The 11,005-nt window shown below is 37.3% G+C and overlaps 1 protein-coding gene across 2 annotated transcripts in view; it reads left to right on the forward strand.

Annotated features, from left to right (window-relative positions):
* SLCO3A1 (solute carrier organic anion transporter family member 3A1) overlaps nucleotides 1–9,134 on the forward strand; it is a 493,783-nt gene extending 484,649 nt beyond the window's left edge. Inside the window, exon 11 of one of the 2 annotated variants that reach the window (XM_073653298.1) lies at nucleotides 2,622–2,758. Coding sequence is in view for 1 of the 2 variants with exons in the window: in XM_073653297.1 (XP_073509398.1) it covers nucleotides 2,622–3,001 (380 nt within the window). In the remaining variant the exon portion in view is untranslated. Of the gene's footprint in view, nucleotides 1–2,621 lie in introns of both variants that reach the window. The other variant, XM_073653297.1, reaches the window with a different exon arrangement.
* The last annotated feature ends 1,871 nt before the right edge of the window (nucleotides 9,135–11,005 follow it).

Genomic DNA, 11,005 nt, shown 5'->3' on the forward strand with positions numbered 1-11,005 from the left:
TTTCTTGAGTTGTACTTATCCAGAATTCTAGGAGGTTTAGGTGATGACAAAAGTGGTAGCTTCACTGGAGACCATATAGAGACCATACTTGTTTTCATCTAGAATTAGATACAAAGAAGTTACTGAGTACAATTTTGAAGAACTTTGGAGAAGATAATGACTCAGCCTGGGTCATTATGCTGTCTAAATGCTATTTTTTTGTTTTGCAATATTAGATATACCTATAGAACCACTGTAATATGTTATATCATACTATTTTTATTGCAAGCTAAGGTAAAAGTCACCAACAAACCCTCAAGTTTGTTAAAAATTCATTAATATGAGATTTTATGTGTTTGGCGTAACATAGTGAGAAAATGCCATCTTTCATAAGCAACTGCAAGATGAGTACTGAAAGCCGAAATTAGTGAATCTGAATCTAAATCATAAAGACTTAGTGCATATTAATGAGACTTGGCAGGCAAGACACCAAGAGTAGCTGGTTTATCTGGCGGTTGTGACAACTAGGTCACCTACTTCCAGCTTCACAAATGTACTCTGGAGACCCTCTGATATTTAACGGATTATGAACTGAGTTTAGGTCTTTTATGAGCAAAGGAATTCCTTAATTTTTCTACCCATCAAATATCTATCTCATAAAGCTCCCTAAGGTTCTCCATGTTATGATCTAAATCGCTGACAAACCATGCTTTGCTCCTTGCTCAGAGGAAATTTTAGGGTGGAAACCACATATTGACTATTCAATATACAATATGAGAATGTGAACGCTCCTCCATTTAAGATTGTAATCTTTACAAATAATTAATATAAGGATAATAAATTGCGTACTACTGTGTACCTCTCTCATCTGGCTTACAGTGCTAAGCCACAGGCAGAACAATTTTAATAAGCTAATGTGAATTTCGCCATTATAACTTAATAGCTGTATTTCTGCAGGGCATGCATATAGCTATTAAATGTAAAGGCTTTTGGGAAATTAACCTGTTTGCTTAGCAGTAAAAGTGTCAGAAGGGCAAAAATTAATTGACTGTAGAAAAAAAACACAGTAGTTATTTAATAAAAATATCAAGAAGTGTTTTGCTTTGCACCTTCATGACTTTTGATATCTACTTTGGTATAAAACCTGATGAAGAGAAGACATCAAAAGCTGAAAACTTTCTCTAAAACAATGATGGACCCTTCTAAATGAAAGAATCTGTAGGTTCTTATTTAGTGGTGAGCGAGTATGTTCTGTTAACCCTTTCGGCGAGCATGCTCGGGTGCTCACCTAGTATCTTCAGCATGCTCGGATGCTATGTTTGAGTCACTTCGTGTACATAATTTGCGACTGTTTGACAGCTTTAATACATGTGAGGAATGCCTAAGAAACAGCATTCCTCACATGTATTAAAGCTGTCAAACAGTCGCAAATCATGCGCACGGAGTGACTCAAACATAACACCCGAGCACGCTGAAGATACTCGGAAAACCCCCGAGCATCCTCGTAAATCTCGAGTAACAAGCATGCTCGCTCATCACTATTCTTATTCTTTAATTGCATTGCCAAACTTGAAAAATAATTGTCATGGGGATAAAAAAATGACTGCTGTGCTCTGGTATTCTGTGTTGGCCAGACATTGTGTATCTTACCTTGTCCTTCACAGAAGTAAAAGAGAAAGCAGAAGACATGTCACTAACTGAATGCAGGTTTCACCACCACGCTCTGACTAAACCTGAGTGCAGCTATTGAAAGCCAAAAGGACAAAGAACTAGGAAGAAAGCCACAGTAATCTGATGTTCATAATGGTGACCAATAAGCATTGTAAGCTGTAGATTAGTTAAAAATGTATGTGGCAACAAAACCCCTTTAAGGAAAACCTTAGATTTGCAATTTGTTGATGAGCAAATCTGCCGAGATTGGAATTTTCCAGTTTGCTTACATTTGGCAAATAATTCAAAGTTATTCAATGCGAATTGAATATTCTTTATTATTCTCTTAGGTCTCACCAGATCGCAGAGCATAATGCTAGAGTGTTAAAAAAATGTAATACTCACCTTGCCATTCACCTGACCCGCTGCCGCCACAGTCCACTGTACGGTCCTCTGCTTCGTCTTTTATCCAGTATGTGACATCCTCGTTGGGCATTTTCACTCTCTACTGAGTCTTCCTGCATTGAGTAGGCATCTGACATCACATTGCACATCATGACTTTACAACGTCATGACATGCACCGTATGAGGTGCGGACTGGAAAGAGCAAAGAATCTGACTGTGGGTTGCTGAAGCATCAAAACTGGTGAGCGATGAGGGGAGCAGATAGTGGCCATTTCTCTGAATTCGTACAAATAAAATTTTACCCATGAAATGGACACAGTGTGAACGGGCCCTTACACATTGCAGGTATACCAACTTATACTCCAGCTCATTTCTTTGGTTTTGAACTTGTACAAAACAAAATGCAAGAAACTCCTTCAATGCAAATTTTGTTTTAAAATAGGGTTTATCTTGCACATGTTTGCTCATCTCTATTCTCTATTTGCAACACATATAGTTTTGACGTTGTGAAGATAGATCTCAATATAAAACAACATCCTAAAACATGTCCATACCATTATTTATATCTTTCTATTTCTATTTTACAGGATTTATACCTCCACCACTCATCTTTGGAGCTGGGATCGATTCTACCTGTTTGTTTTGGAGCACGTTTTGCGGAGAGCAGGGAGCCTGTGCATTGTATGACAACGTTGCCTATAGATATCTTTACGTCAGCATTGCTATAACCCTGAAGTCCTTAGCTTTCATCCTGTATACCACAACATGGCAATGCCTAAGGAAAAACTATAAGAGATACATAAAAAATCATGAGGGAGGGCTCACTACAAGTGAATATTTCTCGTCAACATTGACCTTAGATAATCTTGGCCGAGACTCTATCTCCCAAAATAAAACGAACAGGACAAAATTCATCTATAACCTGGAAGATCATGAGTGGTGTGAAAATATGGAGTCTGTTTTATAGTAAAAGATGGGTGAAGTGACTCTATCTGCTGACCTAACGAGAAATTCTTTATTTTTTAAAGGAAAACAAATATATATCTATAAATATATAAATATAATTTGTTTCTTTTGCATTGGACTTTGGATGGTACCAGGGTTACTGACTTATAGAATGGAGACAGAGATGCAGCTGTTAGTTCTCAGGTCTTCAGCATCTGATCTTCCAGCATGTTGGTTACTGCAACAAGCCCCTCGGCTTGTCTAATAGGAAACCCAACCAGCTCACAACGGTGGCTCATAAACTACACAAAGCTGGCAAGGCTCCCAGCATTGAATTTAGTGGCATCATGCATCGCTGCGTATTGATCGATACAAGTGCAACCCATTTGCTGGATAATGGCTGACAGCATCCTAGAAATACTCTTCAAAATAAACTCTCTCATCGCTGGGAATGGCAACCGGGCCCAGGCTTTAATAAATCCTAATAAATGTAATGACTTTTAAGACATTAACAGAGCGCTGAAAAATCCTCCATGTTTTTATTCCTATTTTTTTATTATTATTTTAAATAGATCATTGATTGAATTGTTACCCTGTACTGTCACAGAAGCTTGCATCCCATTTACAATGGTTCATAGATCCCTGTTCAGTAGAGCGTGCCTTCCATTGTCCTACAGGATATGAGAGCAGTTGCGAGCAAATGAAAATTCACAAAGTCTGTTTAATACATTACTGAAGAGTGATCTTTAACACTTAGTGTCCTTGTCATCAGACAAGACATAGAATATAAGTACAAGATGAGTCTTGTACATCTAATTCATTTTCCCCAGTATATCCAAAAATTCTAGTATATGATGAGTCTGTAGGTCCTCTACAGCCTGAAAACAATGTGTGGGGCATTTTTTAAGTTACTCTTGTTCCACTTTGATATGATACAAAGTCGATTTATAATTTTTTTCCATCTTTTTAAGCAATGTAAAATTTAAACTCTTTTGGTGAAATTTAGGTATTCTCTTTCATTACATATATGTCGTCCCCCCCCCCCCAAAAAAAAATACAAGCACTTTTACCTATTTTGAGATCCCTTTCCGTGTTTCCGATCGAAAAAAAAAATAGACTGACATCATCTATTTTGCATCAAATATTCAAAGGAGATTTTAAAGAACAATTAAGATACTGTTGGGATGACACTGGGCCAATAAAGCAGCATGTTGTGCTTTTGGGAGTCTACAAGAATTATACAAGAGGAGGGATCAGATGCCGACGGATGCCATCGTTAAAATCTCATAAACTTATTTTTGCTGTGATAACTTTTTTATTGCAAGAAAAGTCAGTAGGGCCTTAAGAGGGATTGAAGGGAAAATCATTGGCTGATGATAGAGATGTGGTTTACAGTTGACTTGTGCACCTATTTTCATAAATGCCCCTTTATATATGTACCAAATAGAATGCAAAATTCTGCAATAATGGGAAACCGAGCACTTTAAATATGTTTACTTTCTCCATCCACTATTGCTTGTAGTAGAGGCAAAGCTGTGCAGCCATTTTCATAATTGTATGACAGAGTCCAAAAATATAATTCACTAAAACATGACATGTAAGCAAGTATAGAAATACACACTATAAAAAACAATGCGGTAAACAAAGTTTTCCAGATGTCCATTAATATTTCATAATGGTTTTTTAACTCCACTTAAAATGTCATGTTAGGAGACAGGAACCTTGTAAACATTTAAATCAGTTTCCACCCATTGAAGGGAATCTGTCAGCAGGTTTTTGATATGTAATGTGAGGACAGCATAATGTAGCAGCTGAGACACAGATTTCAGGGATGTGTCACTTATTAAGCTGTGTGCTGTTGTTTCCATACAATGAAGGTTTTATCACCTGGAGATTATCACTGCCCAGACTGATGCTCAGCCCTGATCCAACCCAGCACTAATTAGCAGCTCACTGTCAATAGACAATGTAAACAGAAAAGCTGTGGTGAGGGCGGGGTTAGCTTTCTGATCCTCACTCCATACATCGTTGGAATCAGGGTCTCTTTTCCTACATTATGCTTCTCTCAGATGAGGTAGCAAAAACCTGGTGACAGATTCCCTTTAAAGGGATTTTCCAATTTTGGTAAACCCCTTTCCCAAGGTTGTAATTTATTTAAAAAAAACGAACTTTGCTTCACTCATCCTCCCTGGGTTCAGCGCTGAGTCTCCACTACTGCTCCCGGTATCTGTTATTGCCTGCAGTTATGACATCATGCCAAAAGTGCTGCAACCAATAACTGAGCTCATCGACTCTGAGCAGCTCGTGATGACCACTTGAGCGGAGCTGCTTAGCTCAGTTATGGTCCATGATTGCTATGGTCACTGATTGGATGTGTTGGTCACATGACTGCTGCTTGAAAAACAAAGACCGATGGCCTTCTTAAAAGGAATCTGTCATGTGAAAAAATGCTATTAACCTGCAAATATGGGGTTATTATGATGGTTAACAGTGTTCTTACACCTTGGGCCTGCCACACTGAAATCCCAGCTGCAGTGAGTAGATTAACTTTATTCCTCATAACAGTCTTGGGCTTTCAGTCATAGAGGCTTGGCCGGCGGGGCTTCAGTCACCGTTCAGTACATAGTGAGCAGCTTTTGTAATCATGCCTTGGCACTGACTGACAGACGACTCTATACTAATAGACTGATGAGCCCACTGTAAGTCAGTGCTAGGATGGGTTTACAGTTGCAGCTCACTATGTATTGACTGAAGCTGCGCCTTTATGACTGAAAGCCCGAGGCTGCTAGGAGGAATAAAGGTCATTTGCTCCTGGCAGCTGGGCTCTCAGTACGGCAGCCGCAAGGATTCAAAACGCTATTAACCTGCAAATTAACCCCATATCTGCAGGTTAATAGCGTTTTTTCCACATGACAGGTTCCCTTTCAGCATTAGCACTGGAACTACAGGGAAAAGATGACTTGTGTAGTGTTTCTTGTTTTGATTTACCACATTTGCTGGTATTTTTATGTTTTTTTTTAATATTTTAAGTCAGGTAACCTTTTTAAATTGGAAGAAAGGCATCTGGATCCCTATGTCATAAAATCAGAGCTCCTTTGGAGATATAATAGTAAATTAATTTATTTACTTTTTTGTATCGTTTAGAAAAAATGAAAGATATTGTAACAGACATTATAACATTTGGATCTCTTTGAAACAGTGTTGATGCTTTTTTATAGGTTGCCTTTACTTACGGTGCATTTACCATAAATCATAAATGAGAGTTACTAGGTATTTTCAACTTTCCGATAATTCAGTGTAATTCACCCAATAATTCAGTGGAAACACGCTACCAATGAAATGATTTTTAAGCTTTTTACAATCACTGTCTATGCGCTCAGAACGATCTATTACTGATTGCTCTGTGCGCATAGAAAGTGCAGTCGGCCTGTCTAAACAGGATATTAAATGAATGTTGATTGGCTTGCATTTAGCATTCGGCTAGTATAAACCCACCCTTAGTCATCACATACCTTCTGATTAGCTTAGACTATTGTTTTTGCTATCAGACCCACTGTCTGTTGTATTGATGTATTGTATGTCCACCTCAATTTAGGTCTTCCTTCTAATTTTCTAAAGCCCCCCCCGTACACATTAGACTAACATTGGTCAAACCCACCGATATTGACAGGTTTGGCCGACAGACTAATGTGTATACCGGCTCCAAGCAACTGATTGTCAAGGGAGATTTCGATAGGGCATGTCAGATTTCGGATTGACTGCACAATGGAAATGGCTGCCATGGTGAGCCTTATTTGGCTAATATGGGCAATAATTCTACATTGGTGGTATGAGAAACTATGTGTACTGTATGAATATGATGTAAACTGGTCTCCATTAAGTGGTGTATTCTCAGTAGCTAAAACCTGTAGTGGTCTTGGAGTTTGTCAACAGAAGTCCATTTAGTAATTTTTAAAGTAAACTGTACCGTATAAACATTTATATTTCTGCTGCCTTGTGATGCGATCCTTTTAAAAGAAAAAAAATCATAATGACCCCAATTCATCATTTTTTTTTATATAGTCAGTAGGGTAGATAGTAACATTAAAATATAACTTTTAATTATTATCTTAAAATAAGGCTCATGAGAAACATATATAGACAAACAATATAAAAATACAGTGACCTATATGGTCTCATGTGAATAGGTAAATGTAGAAAAGGAACAATCTCACAAAATGTTTGTCCTATACAGGTATATCCTGAACAGCTCCGGGTAAAGCAATTATTGCATTCCTGGCCGGGAAGAGAGAATGGGGGGCTTTGTCACCAACACTCCACACTTTTCCCCAAAGTCTCACATAGATCATGGAACGCAGGTGCCCTTTGGAACTCCCCACACATTTCGTTATATACTCAATCAGGGGAGATGGGATGAATAACACAACAGCCACTCAGGATGGGGCATAAAAAACGCTACCCAAAGAAGTGGGGGAAAGTACCCTGGACTTTTTTTTTTTAAGTCACTTTCCTTGTTTGCTTTGTGCTATTAGTTGTCGCTTTTGGCGACCAAATATATCCAGATAGCGCACACGATTTATCAATTTGGCGCATAGAAAAATAAGGCCCTTTTCTCTGTCTTGAACATTTTTTTCAACCCCTTGACACCAAAAGTTACACGTTTCACAAAATGGTGTAAAAATTGCCCAAAATACTGGTGTACTCAAAAACACACCTGGGGGAAATTACTGGAATGGAGTTGCGTCAAATTGTGCAACTTTTAAAAAAATCCCAATTGATGAATCAGGTGGAAAGATCTGAAATTGCTTAACTCCACCTCCAAAGTGGAACACAAAAAAACAGGTGAAAACTTTAAAATAGACTTCAAGAAAAGCACAAATAGGATAATGAAACAAAAAAAGGCACCAAACACACAAAACTAGTTGACAAGACAGGAGGACACTCAGGCAGGTATCAGGGGAAGACTTCAGAGGCCACTTGTTGTTGTGGGGTATAAATTGAGCTGCAGCAAACAATGTAATATTTTATTAAAGGGATATTCCCATCCTTTCATTTTATTGCATTTTTGGTATTTTCTCCTATAGTTTTGGCCTCTCCACTCAAGTATTCTGAGCTCTATGCTTTGTAATTCTTCTTGACTTCAATGAAGAGGGCCATGTAAAGGTGCAGTCACTTGCCAAGCTTGTATAAAGAGCTGCTGATGTAAATTTCTGAGATGTAACCTGCACCTTAGTAGCATTATTAGCCTACCACATGCTATGATTCTACAGATATTAGAAAAAAAACGTTATGACAGTGAGAGTGATCAATGAATGGAACAGGCTGTCACGAGAGGTGGTGAGTTCTCCTTCAATGGAAGTCTTCAGAAGCTGGACAGACATCTGTCTGAGATGGTTTAGTGAATCCTGCATTGAGCAGGGGGTTGGACTCAATGACCCTGGAGGTCCCCTCCAACTCTAACATTCTATGATTCTGTATCCAATGGAAAGGGCCGTAATTCATACGATGGGAATACTCCTTTAACTAAAAGTTATTACATACTTAAAACAATACAAAACAAAGCAACACAGAACAAAACATGACTAATTCAGCTCTACTTCTGGAATACATTTTCATTGTAGATGTGAAATTGGCAAAATCAATGTGTTAAAATGACTTGAGAGGAGATCAATTGGCTTTTAAAATATGTCATATCTTTAGATTTCACCAGCTATATCTCCATAATGTGGATCAATTTACTGAAAGACACCGCCAACCTTGTTAGATCTCGATTCTTGGTACCATGTTGGTAATTTCCACCATAAGGCAGCAGAAAACACACTAGATATAAAAATAGATTGTGTTAAATTTAAAGAGTCTCAAAATAACCACCGCTGACTTACTTGGGTACTTAGCTAGAGAAATGTGTTGCTGTACATTGCCTAAAAAATTCTGTAGGTGGATGATTTTTGTCCCAAATGTCTATTTGACAAATTACTATGTGTATGAATGGGGCCAGAGAGGCATTCTTCTGTAAAAACAGCAATAATATGTATTTATTTTGTTCTAATTTGTGACTGGTAAAGTCTGTTGATTGCGTGATTGTAACTTCCACATTTATTCCGAGGAAGCTGTGCAAAAAAAAAAAAAAAAAATCAAGTCTTTTTTTTTTTAAATCACTATAATGGTACCCTGAAATATTCTATTTCTATACAAGAAATCAAGGGCCACTACAATTATTTCTTCATATATTTTTCTGATAAATTTGTACATGATGATTGAACTTCCTTTACACTTCATTTTCTGGGCGCTCCCTCCTATTTCTCCAGATCATTTGATACAAACTGGAAAATAATTTGGAGCTGCATTCCAGCAGAAGAGGGATCTGACTCTCAAGGGTTAACATGCCATGTTTTATAATTTATGAAAAAATATTAAGACTATTGTTTATTTTTATGTTGAAACAAGATATGACTTGACATTTTTATTTGCAAAATGTTTTTTTTTATATATATATATATGTTCTCAGATGCCATTTTTAATTCTTTTGTATTCACTTCATACATCAGATGCATATCTTGTTTCCTGCAACAAATATTTTCTTGACATATTTCTAACTTATAAACTCATAAAGTGATACAACGTTTCTATTGTTTATTCTACATTTTTTTCATACAGTTTTATTTGAAACAAATAAAGACAAATAGCTGCGTAGGAGCTATCATTGTATCTAGGAGTGTCACTGACTGTTAAGCATTTCAGTGCTAAACCATTTTATACTGTGTCCCATACAGTAGGTGGATGTTAAATACTTGAGCACATTCATGCAGCTTAATGGATTAATAGCAAGCACAACTCGTCATTATTGCAATAACAATACTGGCAAAAAGTTAATAAACTCTTACATTATCAGTGGTTTGATGTTGAGTCTAGAATAAATTCTTCAAAATATCTCCTAGAACAATAATGGTTTTAAGCTGATAGTTTACTTTGGATTTGATAATTTTATGAACTAAAATAATGGTATAGCTAATTATATACAGTATATATTCAACCTACAGTACTCTTTTTTGGGCTGTCGTAAAGGCTCACAATCTATAGCAAGCGCAATAACCAATAGGCACATCACACTGAGATGTTGTGTTACCAAAGTGCATGTGCGGCGGTCAACCTGCGTGTGATACATGAATTAATATGTTATCAACAGTACCTTTACCACATGTACTATCTATATGTACTACATGTACTGAACAGCAATTTACCTCTACTACATGTACTGTTCTGTTATCAACAGTACTTGTGCTACATGTGTTATACTGCTGTCTACTTGTTCTATGTGTAATATAATGTCCTCTACCTGTACTACATGTATTACATGTAACATACTATCCTCTACCAGGGCTACATGTAACATACTATCCTCTACCTGTACTACATGTATTACATATAACATACTATCCTTTACCTGTACTACATGTAACATACTATCCTTTAACTGTAGTACATGTAGTACATGTATTGTGCTGTTCTCTATATGTGCCAAATGTACTTGTATTAATTGTAACATACTATCCTTTACCTGTATTACATGTATTGCATGTGCTATTCTGTTCTCTACCTGGGCTACATGTACTTGTACTACATGTAGTATATAATCCTCTACCTCTACTACATGTATTACATGTAACATACTATCCTCTACCTGTACTACATGTACTACATGTAACATACTATCCTCTATCTGTACTACATGTATTACATGTAACATACTATCCTTTACCTGTACTACATGAACTACATGTAACATACTATCCTCTACCTGGGCTACATGTACTTGTTGTGATGCTGAGTCACTTCTCACGGGCAATCTGTGAATCGGGATAGTCAAGGAGTCTGAGGTCAAAAGCCAATAGGGGACATCATAAGCAGAGGGAAGAGACAAAGGCCTAGTCAGGTAACTGTCCGAGGTCAAAATACCAGGAAGATAGTGGATCAGAACAAAGGGGTTAAACAGGCGGATGGTCAGAACGAGGTCCAAGGTCAGGCA

Source organism: Phyllobates terribilis, unplaced genomic scaffold (genome assembly GCF_046119375.1).
Source record: "Phyllobates terribilis strain yellow unplaced genomic scaffold, ASM4611937v1 Scaffold_11__3_contigs__length_659146591, whole genome shotgun sequence".
In the NCBI taxonomy this organism is placed as follows: Eukaryota; Metazoa; Chordata; class Amphibia; order Anura; family Dendrobatidae; genus Phyllobates; species Phyllobates terribilis.